Source organism: Alosa pseudoharengus, unplaced genomic scaffold, assembly GCF_046254945.1.
Source record: "Alosa pseudoharengus isolate Yale_2024_CS ecotype anadromous, Long Island Sound unplaced genomic scaffold, YU_APseudo_1.1 YU_APseudo_1.1_scf_14, whole genome shotgun sequence".
In the NCBI taxonomy this organism is placed as follows: Eukaryota; Metazoa; Chordata; class Actinopteri; order Clupeiformes; family Clupeidae; genus Alosa; species Alosa pseudoharengus.
The window spans coordinates 5,791,951-5,812,573 of NW_027468609.1; the positions used below are offsets into that span (position 1 = coordinate 5,791,951).

Genomic DNA, 20,623 nt, shown 5'->3' on the forward strand with positions numbered 1-20,623 from the left:
GGGTTGTTCCAATAAGGAGGTGGGATCGCTGTGGAAACAACGCCCAGAGTGCGTCACACAGTACACAACAGTGCATTTTTTATTTCTTGGTAGGGTAGGGTCGGGACTAGGTCGGGACCAATTTTATGATGAAATGGAGGTTGATGCGCCAGTGTTATTATATAAATTATAAAGTATAGCATATAGTTAATTACACACACACACACACACACACACACACATATATATATATATATATATATATATATATATATATATATATATATATATATATATATATATATATATATATTATCATGTATATAATTTCAGATAATGATCGAATAAGCCTAATTACGGCCCATGCTATTTTATAGATTGTTGTGGCCGACTTCTATTGTGCATGACCAGCTGCATCAGTAATGATGGTTATCCTGGATCAAATCCATCGCCTACAACGAATGGTCACTTTGTAATCATCCTTAAAAAAGTTGACGTGTAACATTCTTTTAATCACATTTAAACATAGTGTATTTTTCCTCAAAACATGCACAGTTCATTTTGTCAGAAATAGTTGAAAACAAGATTATATTATGTAATCTTTCAAATATGTTTTTTTGTTTAGTCATTTTTGTTCTGGACATTTGTTTATTGTAACCTAATTGATTTTAAAGCCATATATGTCTTTATGCCCTCTGCTAGTCCCACTAACCTTTCCACTGAATCGTTGGTTCCCATTTTATGTAGAACAAAATTCAAATGCAAACTAAGATTTAGACTAGAGTCTTTAGATTTTAATATATTAAGATATACACCTTTGTGCATGGTCTGAAGAGGTCAGCGAAACATGGAGCAAGACGTTTGGTTTTGATTGGCAGGAGTCTTAACCAACAGAAGTTTGGTCAAGGAGGCGTCTCCGTAGATTTCAAACCCCGGACTCAAACACACAAAAAAAAAACTTTCAGAAAAGTACCGGTGGTGGTGTGTGCAATGGACAGTCTGGCTGTTTTCGCGAGAACAGCCAAGGCTGTCGTAGGAAATACTGGAAACTGAGTAGGCCTACTGGTTCAACCTAGTTTCGAAATGTGTGTTTCTGTGATTAAACCTGGTTGTTAGCTGGTAACTGTTATGCCTTTATCTTCTAGTTTGAAGTAAACTGGGCTAAGTGAATGGCAGCTCACCACTTTGTCTGAGGCCATCGTTAACCCAGTGGTAGTTTAACTTCGTAGTATTAGTTTGCTGCGACGAAACAACGTTGGAAGAAAGCTTAAGTTTAACGTTATCAGGACAGTCGAGTGAACGTTATCCTCGTAGGTGGTAACGGGGGTCTTGGATCTCTGAATATAAATTGACATGGCGGGCGTTACTCTCCAGGTAAGGTCGATATTAATTTCAACAACTTGCTTAATGCCTCATCATTTCATTTCGTTAGATAGTTAACGTTACTTTTTTAAAAACTACCATGGCGTTATCTGTTAAGAATGAATGAAACGTTAAGTTACAGACTATCCTAAAGTTTGGTCAATAACATGGCTAGCGATAAATCATGGTCATAATGTCGTCCACTGTAATTTACTAGCATCTAGACTATTTTCCCAATAAAAAGCTAACTTGGGTGAAATAATGTGATCCCAGACGTTCGCCATCATAACTTGATATTCCTGGTAACTGACGTTATTGTACGCCATGGGAAATTAAATAACTAAAATAACGTTTAACTGTTAACGTTAGCTAACGAGTAGCCTTTTTTTTTTTTTTTTTACATCTTTGTTCACAATAGTAGTGCTACTAACGTTATGGGCCAGATGAAATTATGTCACACGTTCAGCTCATAAGTTACTCACCGAAATCTCGGCATCAAAACTATTGAGTTGGCAAGAGTAGTGTATTCAGACTTTCTGGTTTTACTGGTTTAACAGGGTTTGGTTACTGAATGCCTGACCCACTGTCGCACACTAAATGCCAAACAACGTCGAAAATAGTCAGGTCCAGTAATTTTGAGGGGGGAAAAACGCCTTTCCGCTTTGGAAATGATCTATGATATTCCATCTTGCAAGCATTTCGGTTTTTCCATTTGCATGCTTTGCCATGAGAGGTGAGGACAGAGCAGCCTCTGTTTTCCCTTGAACACTACAAAGACAGCCTCATGTCTTGAAACGTGATTCCCTCAAATTTGACCGTTGTCCCGAACAAAAATAACGTTTTATTGTATGAACAGTGAAATACTAGTCGGTAGTTAATCCCCCCCCCCCCCCCCAATTGAACACCCCTTACAGAACTTGTCAGTTTGTTTTAAATATGTAAATTGTCATACATGTGTGTTATGTGTATTTCCGGTCTCTGCTAGCTCTTGTCAAAGTAAACCTTGTTAAAAAAACATGCTCCTAATCTTTATCTGTACAGGATTTCTTGTAGGGGCCAGAAGCCAATGACCGAAGTGTGTTCTGGTGTTCATGTTTATGTGCTTCAGATTTCAGCTGGCAACATTGGAATTGATTGCTCTTGGTGCATACATACGCAATACTGGAGACCTGTAGTTATTTTCACTTCCTGCTTTTCCCCACTCATCAGTGTCTTGTCAGTGTCTCTTTCACTTTGCTCTGTCTGTTTGGAGAGTGGAGTAGATTGCACTGATATCTTGTTCCCTCCTCTCCTCTCCTTTTCTTCAGAGCACGTCCCTGAGAGGCCTGGCAGAGGGGGACATCTTGGACCCGGCTTTCCAACAGCGCTTGGAGGATGCGCGAGCACTGCTGCGGCAGGAGATCCAGCGCGAGCTGAAGATCAAGGAGGCTGCAGAGCGGCTACGGCGGGCCGTCAGCAACCGAAAGAGCGCTGCCGATGTAGATGGCCAGTTGCGTGCCTCCAGACGCAAGCTGGAGCAGCTACACTGGGAGCTACAGGAGCTCAATGCCCGAGCCATGGCCACCGAGAAGGACAACAACCCCACCAGTAAGCTGCTGATTGGGGGGGTGGCACAATTCAGAGCGAAAATATAAAAAGAAATGTAAACAAAGATTCACTCAGACTTCTTTGCCAGTGTATCCCGATATTAAATGTGTATATATAAATAAAGGAAACCAACAATCTGTCACTTCAATTTGATGGTTGTACTTCATTGTTGTGTACTGTTATAGGTGATGCCATGTCACCTGACCCTTGTCAATGGGAGGAGATCACATCCCCACTCGCTGGTCGTATCCATGCCCTCCAGAAGCAGCTCACCATCGAGACGAAGGTGAAGCAAGGAGCGGAGAACATGATCCAGACCTATGCCAGCAGTTCAGTTAGAGTAAGTTGACACACATGCACAGAAACAGACAGACATGTGCCACATTCCAGTTATGCGGTAAAACGAGCACTGACTGACACACACACACACACACACACACACACACACACACACACAAATGCTTACAGACAAGTGGACACAGGTTGAATGTAGACCTCCTATATATGGACACGCGCTGACTCTTGTCTCAGTTTCCATCTGTTTTACTCCGCTAACGGCTCCCACACACAGCTGCGTGCATCGCGTTGCTGGAGACGCATCCCATTCACTTTAAATGGGCTCACGTGATGCGTTGCTGGAGACGCATCCCATTCACTTTAAATGGGCTCACGTGATCCGTTGCCGAACTGAATTGTGGGTCCGTCGCGTCGCGTTTCTCCCGCCGCTCGCGTTGAGGAGTTCAGCTGTTGCTGCACCGACAGACGGCACCGGCCAATCAAGCCAATCTACGGACGGCACCAACCAATCACATTACGGTTTTACTTCAAGTCATTTGCATAGCTACCGTCGGGAACACCCACTGGCATGCGCTGACGGAACGCAGCTGTGTGTGGGAGCCGTAAGTGAGCACATCTCAGAAGCATGCTGCACACGAGCACACATGCCATTTTGCTTATTGATAGTAATTGAATTATATCATTAGAACTGTTGGGCACTCAAAGTTTGGTCTGGAGCCAAGGGACCCTGGCTCCACCTGCACTACGTTGAAGGACGTTCATCAGATCATCCCCCACCCCTCCCCCTGCCTCCTCCCACCCCTCCCCCTAGTAGTCCTAGGACACAGTCACCCTTCACATTACATTTTTTTTCCCTTAGGAAATAAACAAGATCTCCATTCCCCAATGGCGGGTCTGGCTATTTTGTTAGGTGCCAATTTCACGGTCCATCTGAACAAGGGGAGGAGAGACGGCTTCTGGTTTTCAATGAAGAGAGAGAACCATTAGCAGACGGAGAGGTGCTGCTGCTGCTGCTGCTGCTGTTGCAGCTGCCCATTGACGCCTCTGAACACGGTGTTCTGGCAGGCAGTGATTAATGCAGGCAGTGCCCAGCCTAATCCAGACAGCTAGACTGTGGAGCTCCCACACACACTCGCGCGCGCATACGCACACACATACACCAGTATGCTGGTGGTTCTGATTCGGTCTCGGTTTCTCCTGTCCTGGGCCTGGCGACAGCAGTGGGCCATGTGACTTGGTACCGGCCAATGTGGAAACGAGGAGGCTTGGGGCAGCCGGGCTGAGAGGAGCAGCAGCACCGACAGAGAGGTAACTCCTGAGGAAGGAGAACTGTAAACAGAGAAGGAGGGAGGGAGGGAGAGAGAGAGAGAGAGGGATGGACTGACGGACGGATGGAAGGGAGGGAGGGAGGGAGGCAGGCAGAGGACAAGGAGAGACTGAGAGGATTGTAAAACAATAAAGGACCAGCTATAAGGGATGACTTGGTACACGCCGGTGATTTTCTGCGAGATGCTGACACTCTGGTTCGGGACATAGAGAGGAACTGGGAGTTTGGCGAGTGGATAGTGCGCTGCATGTGTGAGAGAGCAACTGAGTGAGTGTGTGTGTGTGTGTGTGTGCGTGCGCGAAGATACGGAGCAGAAGAGCGTGAGCTCCTGATTGACTGAGAGGGAAGGACACCCCGAACACCACAACAATGAAGAAGCTGCTGGCCAGCAGACACGCAGAATGCCCGGGAGAGGATTGAGAGGCCACAAAGGAATGACACATGACTCCTTTCAGCGCATAGAGAGCAGGCAGGGACCGCCTTGAATGGCAGTCTTTTTTCCTTCTCCAACTCACTTTATACTTATCATCTTTGACTTGTTTTCACTCAAAGACTCACTGCATTTGTAGGCGATGTAATTATTATTTTTCCCTACAGTAACCAAACTAGTGTATCGGGTGACAAGTTGACACTGGCAGCATGTCTTGATCCTGCCACTGTTGACTTTCCACCTGTCAGTTACAAAAGTGTATGGAGGCAGGTCTCTTTATGTCTCGTGAGTCATAAATCCAGGCTGAAGAGATGGAGCAGGCTGGGTGTGGTGTGGTGTTTTTGATCAGCCCAGAAGGGTAATGATTATAAAAATGCTTTGTTGGGTTTTCCTGTTCAGTAACCTTCTGTGTGTCTGACCTGTTGGTGACGGGGTTGAGGCGGCTTGCTTGCTTGCTTCTCATCATCTTAGGAGAGTCAACTGCTCTGGTCTGCTTTTTGACAGCCCTGTAAATCTCTTGTTTCATTATTGTCCTATCAGCTAGCACCACTGCGTGAATAAGAGGTCCATGGCTTGGATGCTCCTGATTACACCTAACGCATAATCTGACAGTTTTTGATTATCTGAGTCAGCTGTGATCAGCTTGTGAAGCAAAAGAACGCTCCATGACGTGCAGTGTCACTGGTTATCAGGAACAGGAATAAGAAGTGCTGATGTGTGTAGAAATCTGGTGTTCTTTTGAGGGCAGCTGCATTGCTGAACTGTAAGTGGGAAGCAAACAAAGAGATTCTCACTGTTGTCTTAGGGGGACTTTGTGCTCTTCCCCACTGTTGTCTTAGAAGCATTTTTCCCTGTTTCTCGAGACATGATGCCACGCTGCATTCTTGAACGCTCAGATGTGTCTGTCGGACTTGATCTTAATCGCGTCACTTTGGTGAGATCGTGTACAGCTGACGTGCCCTCATGTTGACGTCCCTCGTCTTCCTCCTGACAGGACCGTAAGATGTTGACCACGGCCCAGCAGATGCTGCAGGATAGCCGCACCAAGATCGAGCTGCTCCGCATGCAGATCATCAAAGTCACCCAGGCACGAGAGGGGGAGCGCGAGGCCGCCGACCCAGAAGGTGAGGGCGGAGGATGGGGTAACCTGAGCCCTGTCACCTTCTCAAAGCAACTGACTGTCCTCTCTCTCTTTCTCCCTCTTTCCCTTTCTCTCTTTTGTTTCTCTCCTCTATCTATCTATCTGTCTATCTGTCTGTCTGTCTCTCTCTCTCACCTGCTTACACACACACACACACACACACACACACACACACACACTACCTCGCTTACTGGCTGTCTAGGCACACCAAACAGCAGCAGTTTTATCTCGCTTAGAGTTCGGGGCCTTTGAAGTAGCATAGCTTACATGTTTTTCCTTCCCAATATAACTTAAAAGAAAATTAGAGATGTCTAATTTTAGTTTTGCTAGTTTTTAAAAAAAATTTTTATTGGTGCAGTGAGTCGATGTCTGCACACATGAGGTATGTTTGCAGTGTCACGGAGTAAGCAAAGCAAATGACCTTCATTGTGGTGTCCTGTACTGTACCAACAGCCAAGGGCTTTATCATTTCCTTTGCATGTGGAGCATTAAAACACAGGCACTGATAGAGTTGGCTGTACATACAGTATGTTGACTATATCTCTGTATCGCTGTTACAATATGTCATGACCTGTGTCCACCCATCACTCCTTTATGACTCAGAGTCCCCTGTCAGTCCCCTGGAACTGCGGGTGGAGGAGCTCAGGCACCACCTGAAGATCGAGGCGGCCGTGTCTGAAGGAGCCAAGAATGTGGTCAAGCAACTAGGGGGACGCAAGGTGCAGGACCGACGAGCACTGGCTGAGGTGAGCACCAGGAGGGGGGATTCGAACCTGGGTCCCTGTGGGTACTTGGTCCCGTACATGGTATGAGCACTGTAGAATGTTGCGCCCCCTATGTGTTTTTGTATTTTTAACAAGATAAATGTAGTCTAATTTTGACTAAATGTTATGATGTATTACTATTTACATGTTCATAACTGTTTTTAAATGTGGTACATTAATCTTCATAATCATAATTGGCAACACACCAGTATTGACTAACTGTGGATGGGAATGTTGCCCCTCCCCTCCAGGCACAGGCTCGTCTGCAGGAGTCGTCCCAGAAGCTGGATCTGCTGCGTCTGTCTCTGGAGCGCCGTCTAGGCGAGCTGCCGCCGGACCACAGCAAGCGCACGGCCATCAAAGAGGAGCTCACCCTGAGCGCATCGCCTTCCGTGGGCCTGCAGAGGGACCGTGTGAACTCCACCGTCTCCTCTTCATCCACATCGTCATCGTCCTCTTCTTCCTCGTCACTCTTTAAGCCAGCGTCTCTGACGGGTAAGAATTGACTGCACTGTTTGAATTTGCAGTTCCTTGTAGGTGTCCTCTACCACACTGCAAATTGCTTTAGATGTAAGTGGCTGATAAATAAATAGAATGCAAAAGGATTTGAGTCTGCTGAGATTCAGCTGAGTCCCCCCCCCCCCTCTCAAATAGAGGAGTGGTTCTAGTCCTTTGTTAGTGGAGTGAGTCTAATTTCATCCACTTGTATTCCTTTCATCATAAGGTGAAGCAATGCGCAACCTCTTCAGGTTATTTGATGAAACATGGAGCGCTGCCTGCACAGCAGTGGTGTTATCTAATATATTTATTTATTTATTAGTTTCTTTATCTTCTTCCTGAAGTTATTTTGGGCCAAGGGTACTTGCAGCCATCACTTTGACAAAGTATTGTATATATAGAACGTGACACAACAATGTAACAACTAGGGCATTGTTTCTCTAAAGTCAGCCTCTTGAGAGCTTGTGGAATTGTTTTGTTTATGTTGTATTGATTGTGTGTGTGTGTGTGTGTGTGTGTGTGTGTGTGTGTGTGTGTGTGTGTGTGTGTGTGTGTGTGTGTGTGTGTGTGTGTGTGTGTGTGTGTGTGTGTGTGTGTGTGTGTGTGTGTGTGTGTGTGTGTGTGTGTCTCCAGGTCGTTTGGAGGTCAGGCTCATGGGCTGTCAAGACCTGCTGGAGTCCGTGCCGGGCCGCTGTCGGGTCCCCAGCCTGGTGTCGTCCGCCAGCCCCTCGGAGGCCAAGTCCCTGAGGATCCGCTCGGGCCTGTCTGGACGCAGCACCAACGGCAAGACCCTCAAGAGCGATGAGCTCTCCAGTGAGTCACCCCAAGTGGTCACTGAAAGTAGCCCAGCACAACTGGACAAAGAATAGGAGAAACTTAGCATGGTGGATGTGTGTTTTAAAATGCCATGTTTTGATATTGGTTGTTTATTTATAAGTGGTGTGGCTGTCAGGGAATAATCTATATCCATTAAGCTGGCAATCTGAATCTGGTGTGAGATGTCATAATAGTCTTTTAAAGGTAGGGTAAGTGGTGCTGGATAACGTCACGTTTGTTTATGTTTGTGCTTGTTCCTCAGCAGACCCGTTTGACCAAAGCAACTTACGTTATATTTGAACCAAAGACCAAATAAAACACACCAGAGAGGTAGCTCACCCCTACCCTTAGTGTTCCTGGAGAAAGGTGTTTTTTTTTATTATTGGAGTTTGGGGACACGGTTTGTTTCCAGTTCACAGAGCCTGGGCTCTATAAGAGGACCATTTTTTTTTTACAGTGTACTCGTAAAATCGTGGATTGTAAGGATATTTTCGCTGAATGTTATAGAAAGTGTTGCATGATAGAAATCGCATCGCTTACCCTACCTTTTGTAGAGTATTTCATAGATAGATCATTTGAGTGTGGTTTTGATCTATTGTCCAATGTTTTGTTGATAGTCCTTACCAAGCTGTGTGTGTGTGTGTGTGTGTGTGTGATCAATCTGCAGCGGAGATCAGTGCCATGGTTAAGGTGGACAACAGGATGGTGGGTCGCACGCACTGGAGGCCACTCAGTAAGGAGTGCTGGGATCAGAGCTTCAGCATCGAGCTGGAACGGGTGAGTACTTCTTCAAATGAACAATGCACTTGAACGTGACCCCAGAGTTTTCAAACTAAAACGAAGCCGACTTTGTTTCTTAAAACGCTAGGTTTTGGCGGCTCAACGCCTCCGGAGTTGTGTGGACGACTGGCGTAAATGTAACGCCCTGTCAGTCCCTCTCTGTCCCTCGCCCTCACCCCCCAATGCTAGGCCTCCCCTCCAGCATGTAATCCCCACGGCTAATCCCTCAGCACCACTGTAATCTGGTTCTAGCCCCAAAGCCCAACAAGGAGCCTGATTCTGGTCCAAGACTTGCTTCCTTCCGCACTCTCTTTTTCCCACCCTCTCTCTCACTTGAAGTCACTCACTGCAGTATGATCAGAATGCTGCAGGGTTTTTTTTCTCTCCCTACACTGCGCTGTCAGTTCGAAAATTAGAAGTTGTTTTTCTGTGGGACTTAAGTGATGTGCTGCAGGCTTTAGTACATCAAAGTAAATCTGTCTCCAACCCGCCACTAAGACAGGTTTAGAAGTAATGCTTGTGTGGGAATGTGCCTTCGTGAGTTTTTGTGCGCGCGTGTGGGTTTACGGTGGATTTTCACAAGTGAGGGAGATTTGTTTGTGTTTGTGTAGTAGCATGTGGATGTGGTGTGTTTTTTGTTTGCATGTGTGTGTGAATTCAACAGAGTATTTGAAATAGGTTGGAATGGTTTTGTTTGGTGTAAATCTGCATGCAAATAGTTTATGTAGCTATTCTGTGTGTTCTCTGGTCATATCTAGGTAGTGTACGGTATCCACCTTTATGGTTTTATTTGATTTGTGTGATGTGTCTACCTCTGTGGATTTGTGTCCAGAAAGTACCAAGATTGGTTGTATTTGGATTTAGTAGGTGGTCATGCACCCAACTGGGTCACACTATGAAGAAAGATAAAGTAACATTAAAACCCAAAATAGTATGAAGTCATAGTTATACAGAAATGCGCTTTAGAGAACATTGACTGTGGGGAAAGTGCTGTTCCTTTTTCACATGGTTAATGGCTACATTCAGGAGTACAACTCTAGGTCGTTCCAATCATTGTTCGCCCTAAATAACATCTCACTCATCACCTTTTTGGCTCCAGTTGAGCTGTCAAGGACACACCTCACCCTCTATTCACACAAAGCAGTAAAATCACTCATGGTTTCAAGCTATGTCCCCAATAATAGTTTCTACATACATTATGTTGTCATGTTAGTTTGCCTACCAAAATCCAATGCATATTTGCGCATGCTGTCCTGGTCTAACGTGTGTGTGTGTGGGTGTGTGCAGTGTATGCTGTCCTGGTATAACGTGTGTGTGTGTGTGTGTGTGCAGTGTATGCTGTCCTGGTCTAACGTGTGTGTGTGTGTGTGTGCAGTGTATGCTGTCCTGGTCTAACGTGTGTGTGTGGGTGTGTGTGCAGTGTATGCTGTCCTGGTCTAACGTGTGTGTGTGTGTGTGCAGTGTATGCTGTCCTGGTCTAACGTGTGTGTGTGTGTGCAGTCCCGTGAGCTGGAGATCGCCGTGTACTGGCGGGACTGGCGTGCTCTGTGTGCCGTCAAATTCCTGCGGCTGGAGGATTTCCTGGACAACCAGCGGCACGGCATGTGTCTGTACCTGGAGCCGCAGGGCACCCTGTTCGCTGAGGTGAGGACAGCGCACACATGCAACAGTCCCATTAGAAAATACTGCTATGTGTGTAGTGCTTAAATGAACAGAAACCCTTTATCTATTTGAGTATGTACTACAGTAAGTTCTAAGTGTCCGATTAGTTAGTTATGTACACCTAAATTTGCCTAAATTTCAGTTTTTGCTCATTAAATAATAGAATAGGATAATTAAATGGTAAAAGCAGTTTTGAGTCCTTTGCTCTATGCGGTCTTAATGAGCAGGTTTTCACATGACATCCAGATGGTGCTGAAGGAGAAGTTGGGAAGTGCTGATACCATCTGCACATAGCTAATGTTGAAATCTAGCGGTGAGGATAATGTCATCACTGTTCTCTCATGAGAGTATAAAAGCTATAATGATTTTGTAGGTGACCTTCATAAACCCTGTGATTGAGCGCCACCCAAAGCTACAGCGACAGAAGCGGATCTTCCCCAAGGAGAAGGGTTAGTAGTCTAGGGTTTCCATGGGTCATGGCATTTCTGGGATATCATGGGATTTTAAAAAGTCTACTCCAGACATGGAAAGTTGGGATTTGATTAATTTTTTGCGGTCACGGAATATCAGGGAAGTTTGTTTCTAACATGTTCAAAATGTAGCTATTTATTTTTATTTGTATGGGTTTTTTTCTTGAGTTAATTCACATGCTTCTTGTACCATACTGTGGCTGGTTTTTGTCTTCTCAGCATAAAGGCGCACTGTTTTTTGGAAATTTGACTTAAATAGTTCAGTAGTGAAGTAGTAGTACTAGACTACTAACATACAATGTTGTTAATATGCACACAAACCCTACTGATATTGAGAATATAGTACTATGAGTACCAATAAAACAAGGTGGTGGGAAAAAATACCATAGCTTTACAAAGGCCATTGCAGATTATTTTGAGTTAATTTCCATCCCCCACTTCCTCCTGTCTGATCAGGGAAGAACTTCCTGCGCGCGGCTCAGATGAACATCAACTTTGCCACCTGGGGCCGGCTGATGATGAGTGTGCTCCCGCCCTGCAGCGGCAACATCACGGCTCTGAGTCCGCCGCTGTCTGGGCCCGACGTCACCTCGCCGCCCTCCAACGGCAAGACGGCTGCCTCCACGCCACCCCAACTCGGGTAAGAGCTGCTGCACATGCTCGCAGCGACACAGAGGGCAATTAGCCAGGATGTCCTAGGCATATAAAGGGAAAATACACTCACAACCACAGAATTGTGATGTCCTAACATCCAATTCAAAGACAGGGTTTGAAATCCTGGAAAAGTCATTTTTAAAATCTCATGTTATAACATTCTGTAAATTTATTGAAAGCTTTGGAAAAGTCAATTGATTGTTACGGTATTTGTCCAAAGATAATGTTTCTTTGTGTAGCTCTGTAGCATGGAAGTGTGTCTACTTGTACCTGTAGATTGTTAAAAGATATAGAAATTTGATTAAATGTCTTTGAAAAGTCTAGCTTGGAAGCCAGCCCAAATTTAACCACGGCTACAAAATTTGAGGTCGGGAAATTTGGTCTGGACTTGTTCCATTGTTCCAACTATGCCCGAACCAGAGCGGTTCGAATCGACTGCACCAATCATTGTTTGGGTGGGCTTTGTACAATGATGGACAGATGCAAAGGTATCTCGTTTATCACATCACCTGAGAGTGCGCTTCGGTTGATTTTGTTTGCAACAAAAAGCCTGTTGCTAGAAGCTAGACATTTAGATATTGCTATCGCGTCTATTTGTACAAGATATCGACAGCACAATAACTTTAAAAAAAAACCTAGAAAACAGTGTTAAGGCATTTGTGGACAAGAATGATGGTTTGGGTGTTCTTCCTAAAAGGATTCACGGTAGGCTATTTCATTGCTCTGATGTTAGGTTTATCCAAATAAGTGCAGAGGCATTCAGTTGAAAATGGAGCAGTATGAGACTCAAATTCTGACTATAATTGAGTATGACTATGTCAGGCTATGAAAAGTCATGGAAAAAGTTTTGAAATATTGTCAATTAAGTGGCAGGATCCCTGCAAGTCCCACAGTGTTTTCCATACATTGACTTATTTGTGGCGGCCCACCACAATATCAACACTGACCACCACACAATGATTTTCCATGTTGTACTATTTAAATTGCATGGAATTCATTAATTGTAGAGCTATGTGCACCTTTGCGCAGCCTCTCCTTGTCTCTCAACAAACCTACATGTACGTTTAAAGAAAACATTAACAATCTTGCAATTGTTTGCATAAAAGTTGACTGGCTAAATTGTGCTTAAATCTGGCACAAAATCATAATCACGCTGCGCTAATTTGTTAAAAACTGTTGCATTCAAGTTAATTCTGCAAACCTACCACCACAAATAGAATTCAATTCTGTGGGAAACACTGTCCCATAAAGAGGGTGATGGTAACGTGTTTCTTAACACCGTATTTCTGATTGACACCACTTGTCTATAAATAGATAACATTGTAGCTATTAGTGGAGTGGATGGTTGTAGTTTATTAGTCTACAACCATCTGTGATCTGAGGCTTCCTGTGCTAATACAGGAACTCTGCCGTGGTCAAGCTGAATTTCAGTGAAGAGCGGCCACCCAAACCACCACGCCTTCACATGACCAAAACGCCATCTGCAGACTCTCCATCTCAGCTGGTGAGATCCCACTCCACACTTAACACTCCACTGAAGGTGCGCCACTGGAAGTGAACCATGTACCTGTGTATGACAACAAAGTTCTTAAAGGGATTTTCATAAACAATTTTTGATAAAAAAGATTTACTTATGAGTGCTTTATTTATTCTGTGTTTTCATTGTTCTCAGAATTCCAAAGTAAACTCCACAGAAGACAACCACCTATCTCAAGTCAGACCTACACCTCAACCTGCTCCTAGGTCAGTTTTTGAAACATGCTACTGATACTATATATATTTTATTTTATTTTATTTTATTTTATTTTTTTATTAATATATTATATTTATACAATGTTTTCCTATTTATTTCCTCTATTTTCCTCTCATTTGAATCTTCTAGGAAGAAGGTGGGAATACAGATAGAAGATTTTAACTGCATCTCAGTTCTCGGCCGGGGACACTTTGGAAAGGTTTGTTTCCAGCTGTGCGGTCTTTTTCTCTGGCTGTACTTTTTTACAGTCCAGAGGTGTTGAATGAGTCTGCTGTAACCCTCCACCCTGTATGCCCAACAGGTCCTACTGGCAGAGTTTAAGAGGACAGGGAAGCTGTACGCCATCAAAGCCCTGAAGAAGGGTGATGTTGTAACACGAGACGAGGTCGACAGGTATAATAATAATAATAATAATAATAATAATGTATTTTATTTATGGGCGCCTTTCTGAACACTCAAGGTCAAAGGTAAAAGACCACACCCAACTCAAAGTAGATGCTTAATGGAACCCTTTTGTCTAAAAATGTAACTGGTTTCAACTTATGGGGACTTGTATATCAGTATGGGTGTGCCCAAAGTGGATTTTTAGAGTCTAGATGCAATGTGTACTCTGTGAATGTGGGCTTATGGGGCTTGTATTGAATTGAATTTCATCTGGTGCAGATATTCATTGACTACTAGAGTAGCAAAACCAGTTGCTTTCATATATAGTTTTTTACAAGTTTATTGTTTATTGTTTAAAAACCTTTGACCTGATGACTCACTGTAACAGGTGTCTCTATTGTGTTTAATGTCTAGTCTAATGTGCGAGAAGCGGATCTTTGAGACAATCAACGTGTCGCGGCATCCGTTCCTGGTGAACCTGCACGGCTGCTTCCAGACAAGCGACCACGTGTGCTTTGTGATGGAGTACTCCCCTGGGGGAGACCTAATGACTCACATCCACACAAACATCTTCACAGAGCGCCAGACCCGGTAACCCATCCGGCCCAGCGCCGCTCCCAACTTGGCACCACTTCACAGACCAGTGTGATTGTGATTGGCTGCTTCATTTAGTCTTAGAATGTTATTTCCCTACCCCATCCACACACGTTTCATATTCTTACACCATACACACTTTCAATATGTGAGCTTTCATTGAGCCACAGATATGCAAAACAACAAATGCCCTGCAGGATAACATTAGTTTTGCAACCATAACTGCTACTGTTACTGCTTTGAAGAGTCTAGAAGTGAAACAATGTTGAGCACTGCCAATAGGTACCAGCAGACTTCCTCTTCTCCTCTGCACTGGATCTATAGGTTCTATACTGCCTGTGTGCTTCTTGGGCTGGAGTTCCTGCACCAGAACAAAATTGTTTACCGGTGAGTGAAACCTGTTGCTATTATAAGGGTGTGAATTGCCTGCATATATCACGACTGCAATAATATTTTGTTGCGGATTCAATATGTATTGGGATTTCATTCAGAGTTAATATATTTTCTCAACTTGGGCTGTCTAAACTGGAGAAATGTAATCCCAGACAATTTGTAGTACAAACATTTTTAGCTCTTGCAGAGCCCTTCCAAAGACCAAAAGTAATTGGTGTAATCATTTAATTTCCTTCAGCTCTAGGGCATTAGACTTTTGATTGCATTGTATAGCTTGGATTTGTTTTTCTGCTTGAAAGGGACTTGAAGTTGGACAACCTGCTGATGGATGCAGATGGCTTTGTGAGGATTGCTGACTTTGGCCTGTGTAAAGAAGGTGAGTGGGATTAACCTCTCCCCACATGTGTGTGGGAGTTACTCTCACCACCTGCATTATCAGTCCTCATCTGTCTGACTATTGGAGGTTCAATGGAATGGTGGTGCTTATCTTAAAAAAACAAACAAACACAAAACAAACATCCACCTAAGTCGATGCTCAATGCTAAAATATTGTAATCTGCTAAAACAACATCTTAGCTGTTAAAATGAACATTGACTTCCTCTTACTTGTCTGGAGTGTTTTGAATAAACTCATTTATTCAAATCCAGTGGATTCGGCGGACGGTCAGGCCGTTTACATAATCTCTACACATTTTCTCCCCCCAAGCTCGGTCTTCACACAAATGAACCATTGTTGCCGTAACTGCTCTCTTGACCTGGCACGAGGCAAGTCCTGTCCTGCTTCACGCTGCCTCTTGTTCTTTGTGCAGGTATGGGTCATGGTGACCGCACCTCCACCTTCTGTGGCACTCCGGAGTTCCTGGCCCCGGAGGTGCTGACGGAGAGCAACTACACGCGGGCAGTCGACTGGTGGGGCCTGGGGGTGCTCGTCTACGAGATGCTGGTGGGAGAGGTGAGCTCATCACTGTCTGACCTGCTGCTATAGACCCTTTCAACAATAAAAACAAAAACAATGCTTGAACATTCTATTTGGTTCCCAATCTACTTGCTCTGCATTAAGATAACAAATAACAAGAGTTGTAAGATAACAAGAGTTTATTGATTTTTTTTCTTTTTTTTTAAGTATGTATTATTTATTAGATAGTAAATATGGATTGATTGAATATTGAGTGATTTTTTTTTTTTTATTATTGCGGGTGAGGGTGTTATTGCAATTCAAAGGAAAGGTCATACAGACACCATCTTATGTCAGGATCATGAAATTAAATCATATCATGTGTTTAATCCTTTTTAAAGTCCTTTTAGGCAAGTCCCTCCACTTGGCGGCCATATTGCAATGCTTTTTAGGCACTTATCGGGCATCTATTTCGGGTACAACTGCGCGTGCACAATGCTTCATAAATCACGAAACACCAACCTCGCTCCAGCTGCGAGATCACAACACATGATTGGCACAATGTACTCACAACATACCACATGATTGGCGCAATGTACTCACAACATACCACATGATTGGCACCATGTATTCACAACATACCACATGATTGGCGCAATGTATACACATGTCAACTTTTGGTGGCGGAAAGGGCGGATATGTGTACTGTAGACGACTGCCATGTTTGCAGTACAAACTAACCCCATACATGTCTATGGAAGATTCGTTGAGTGCTGTGTCTCCTCATTAGAAAGTCTCTGCTTTAATTCAGTGGAATGTCAAGAGCTTTAAATGTATTTTGTGTTGTGTGTCAGTCTCCATTTCCAGGAGATGACGAGGAGGAAGTGTTTGACAGCATTGTGAACGATGATGTGCGCTACCCACGCTTTCTCTCTCCGGAGTCGGTGTCAATAATCCAGAAGGTGCGTCACGTCGCCACAAGCGCCGCTGCATTCCATTGCTATCGGCTCCTCCATCACACAGCGATAACGTGGTAACGAGTGGGAGTGCTGATGAGCTGTCTCAGATAGACGTCTGACTGATTGCTCTCTCTTTGTCTGTGTTCTCTAGCTGTTGCAGAAGAACCCAGAGAGGCGTCTGGGAGCTGGAGAGCAGGATGCTCAGGAGGTAAAGACACACCGCTTCTTCCAGGTGAGCTCCCGCGCTGCCTACAACTTTGGGGTTTGGTTTAGGCAGGTTCATTTTATTTGGGCTAGTTTTTTTGTTTGTTTTTTTCAAGAGAATTTCAAATCTGTATTGAACTTATTTCTAGGCAGTGAGGATAACAAAAAAACGATTGCTTCCACAGTGTATGGTACAGAGAAATTATTGATTGTTTGAATGGATGGTTTCTGTACTTTTTGCACAAACTGGAATGGAACATGGACTTTCTGGAATATCATGGAATTTGGGAAAGTATTCCAGACATGGAAAGTCAAGGAATTTTATCATTTTTGGGGCAGTCATTGAATATTGGGACAAAGTCATATAATATATAGTTTAAATGTACAAAAAATACATTAATACAAATATTTCCATGCAGAATTGGTGTATATCTGGATAAACAAAGTTGGGCTACTCAAGCAAGTAGTAAAGCTAATAGCTTTACTACTTGCTTGAGTAGCCCAACTTTGTTTATCCAATGCCCGTAAAAAAGTAAAAGATTCTTGAACCCTACGCGGCTGCTCTGAAATCATTGATCAGTATATTGTACCATTCATTATATAGTAAGTCATGGAAATTCAGGTTTGTCAGGGAAAAGTCAAGTCAAAGCCTGGGTTGTTTTATATCGAGGACAAGAACGAAAAAGCAGAGGTAGACAATGCAAGTGTATTTATCTATGAGTGAAACATGCTATAAGTTTGACACACACACCCTTGGATTACATTGAGTTTTTCCCACATGGATTTAAGTGTTCCTAGTAGCTACTCCACATATCCTTTAGTACTATGAAAATTAGCAACCTCATTTTATCCTTATATCCATTAGATTGATGTGCATTTGTTGTGGAGACTTCAAATATTGGCACAACATTAATAAAGTATTGTATTTGCAGACAAAATACTGATTGATGCCATCTGGGTACAGACAAACAAGATTACAAAGACCCTCAATATCACTCTTTTTGCATTTTGTTCCAAACCTAGCACCTTATATAAAACCAATGGGCATATAGTACAAATTTTTAATGGTCACGTAATACTGAGAACATGCTTGTCTTCCATCCTGTAAGTTTGGGCAGGCTAGGAATAATGGTTTTCAATATATTAATATCCAAACATGGCCTCCAAAGATAAGGCATTTTTTAGAGTGATTTGATTACAAAAAATGAAAAAATATATAAAAGCATTGGAATTTAACAAAATATAGACAAACTTCACAAAATCTGAGATGGTGCAACAACCATTTTCCTGGATTCTGTCTGATTTTACATGAAATGACCTTAGAGCAATTAAAAGCCAGTAGAGATCCCGATGAATAAATGGAAAAATTATCATGTTATTAAATCATGACTCAAAAATGATCATTGGCATCCCGTATCCTGACTAGGCATGTCCGTCTATGATTATGCACTATTATTGCAGTTGATGATGCAGGCTGTGTGAAACCAGAAAGATGCATCTCTCCTGACTGTGTTGTCTCTGCAGGGTATTGACTGGGAGGCCTTACTGGCCAAGAAGGTTAAGCCCCCATTCCTGCCCTCCATCAAGGGCTCGGCGGACGTCAGTAATTTCGACGAGGAATTCACACGCCTCAAGCCCGTCCTGACTCCACCCCAGACCCCCTTCCTCCTCACCACAGAGCAGCAGGACATCTTCGCCGACTTCGACTTCTCGGCACTGCACTGAACGCTCTAACTGGACTAATCAGCTCTCTCACTCTCTGCCTCTTTCTCTCTTTGCCTTTCTCAGCTCCCCTCTCTCTCTCTGTCTCTCTCTCTCTCTCTCAGCTCCTCTCTCTCTCTCTCTCTCTCTCTCTCTCTCTCTCTCTCTCTCTCTCTCTCTCTCTCTCTCTCTCTCTCTGCCTCTTTCTCTCTTTGCGTCGTTCTCAGCTCCTCTCTCTCTCTCTCTCTCTCTCTCTCTCTCTCTCTCTCTCTCTCTCTCTCTCTCTCTCTCTCTGTCTCTGTTTGGCTATGCAGCTTGAGTTGTCTCGCTGTCCCCCCTTTAAAGCCGGTGGCAAAGCTGTGCTTTGTGCTTTGAGCTCCAGTCGGCTCCTGCTCCCCTGCCGCTCCCTCTTAACCCTCCTCCGTCCGCCACCAACACAGACTGGGGAGGAGGAGGAGGGAGGAGCCAGTGAAGCGTTGATGCCCGCACTGTCCAGCTCTCTGTGTTGTGCTTGTGAAAACGACTGCCTGCTCCCACACCCCCTACCCCCACTCCCGAGTCCTGCCACTGTCTGCCCTGCCGCCAGCAGCCAGGAGAGGGACCCCCAGCACTGTGAGTCGCCTACCGCTGAATGCATCTCTTACCTGCTACTCAAGGCTCAGCACAGCTTCAGTCAGCCAGTCTGTCTGTCTGTCTGTCTGTCTGTCTGTCTGTCTGTCTGTCTGTCTGTCTGTCTCGTCTCAATGTCTGTGTTACAGCAGGTCAAGTCTATGTTTATTTAAGTCAGAGTTTTTTGTATGTGAGAATGTCTGCATTTTCCATTCCTGTCTGAGCATTGGTTATGTGCCGTTAATTTGATGATTAGAAACATTTTACTCGATGATATGTTGTTTCTTTTTGGTCGTTCACTGTTGACCATTTTGTTTTTATACAAAACTGACAACCGAGAGGAACTCTAATGTGCAGCTGACCTGAATGTCTTCCTCTAGCAAAAATGATGCCAGATTGATATTTGCACTTTTTAAAACGGTGAACCCTCTTCATTGGGTTGTGTTCACGCAAATGAAGGACCATTTGCTAAGCTTTAAGCAATGAATACAGTCTGCACTCCCTGCAGAAATGAGCTGTGCTGTTTGACAGTACTGCCGTTGCCGGCATCACTTAAAGAGCGAGGCAGTGAGTAAGTCATTATGAGAGTGGTAGCTGGTTATTGTAGAGGGGTCTGGAGTCACGTGACCCGACCTCCCCACGCTCCTCACTCCCGCGGTGCTCCAGGCTGCGCTGCGTGAACGACTGACCTGATTATGGTTTAAGGCACACAGTTCAGTCTGATGAATTTGACCTGACGTCTAAACAGAGACCGGCAGACAAGTTCTTTGCACTCTGAAAACACTACTGAAGCCTATATTTGTACACTTGAGCTGGGTCATGTTTGTGAGTTTGTTGTAGTTCTCGAATCCATACAGTCACTGGATGGGTTTAGGACAAAATTACTTTGTAATGCTTATCGAAGGCTACTGTCGGTGTTCAGTCTCTTGTGTTATATGTCTATTTAAGTCTTTTGTGGCATACTTCTTGAAGTATAGAAATCTTATGAAAAGCAAGTGATTTTTCTTCTTTTTTTACCAGCCTTTAAGTCATGCTTTGGGTAGAAAATATTATGTTAATGTTTATTTAAGATGGATGGTGTGACCTGGGTTGAGGATGGAAGGGTTTTAGTTCAAGCAGAAGAAGTGTACTAAACTCTAAGGATGCTACAGTATTCTATGTGTCATTCTAATGTCTGTCTAGATGTTGTATGTACTAAGACCCTACGTGATTTACTACTGATGTGAGTCATACTGTGAACACGTAAAAGCATTATTGTACTAAAAATGAGACTTTGTCCTTTATACATTCAACATAATGAAAATATAAATAAATATGTGATTATTGCAGATTCATAAAGGGGATGAATGTATTTTCACAAATAA

At 43.8% G+C, this 20,623-nt stretch overlaps 1 protein-coding gene across 2 annotated transcripts; it reads left to right on the forward strand.

Annotated features, from left to right (window-relative positions):
• The first annotated feature begins 966 nt into the window (after positions 1-966).
• Positions 967-20,589, forward strand: pkn3 (protein kinase N3). 2 transcript variants are annotated; one of them, XM_076283591.1, is made up of 22 exons: positions 967-1,353; positions 2,649-2,928; positions 3,114-3,268; positions 5,977-6,106; positions 6,727-6,929; positions 7,139-7,382; positions 8,019-8,198; positions 8,869-8,978; positions 10,482-10,625; positions 11,017-11,092; positions 11,570-11,753; positions 13,169-13,271; positions 13,440-13,510; positions 13,650-13,719; positions 13,822-13,913; positions 14,319-14,495; positions 14,823-14,885; positions 15,191-15,267; positions 15,701-15,843; positions 16,641-16,748; positions 16,897-16,977; positions 18,474-20,589. In XM_076283591.1, the coding sequence occupies exons 1-22, from the start codon at positions 1,333-1,335 to the stop codon at positions 18,672-18,674; spliced, it is 2,913 nt and encodes a 970-aa protein (XP_076139706.1). In that variant the 5' UTR covers positions 967-1,332; the 3' UTR covers positions 18,675-20,589. The 2 variants fall into 2 exon arrangements, with proteins under 2 accessions (XP_076139706.1, XP_076139707.1); XM_076283592.1 differs by having other exon boundaries at positions 6,727-6,869.
• The last annotated feature ends 34 nt before the right edge of the window (positions 20,590-20,623 follow it).

Excerpts from the sequence above, each read along its gene's own strand:
- pkn3 (XM_076283591.1), top strand. The coding sequence starts at position 1,333 with ATGGCGGGCGTTACTCTCCAG. Across the intron at positions 13,720-13,821 it reads GCCGGGGACACTTTGGAAAG|GTCCTACTGGCAGAGTTTAA; the intron begins GTTTGTTTCCAG and ends TATGCCCAACAG. Across the intron at positions 14,886-15,190 it reads CAGAACAAAATTGTTTACCG|GGACTTGAAGTTGGACAACC; the intron begins GTGAGTGAAACC and ends TCTGCTTGAAAG.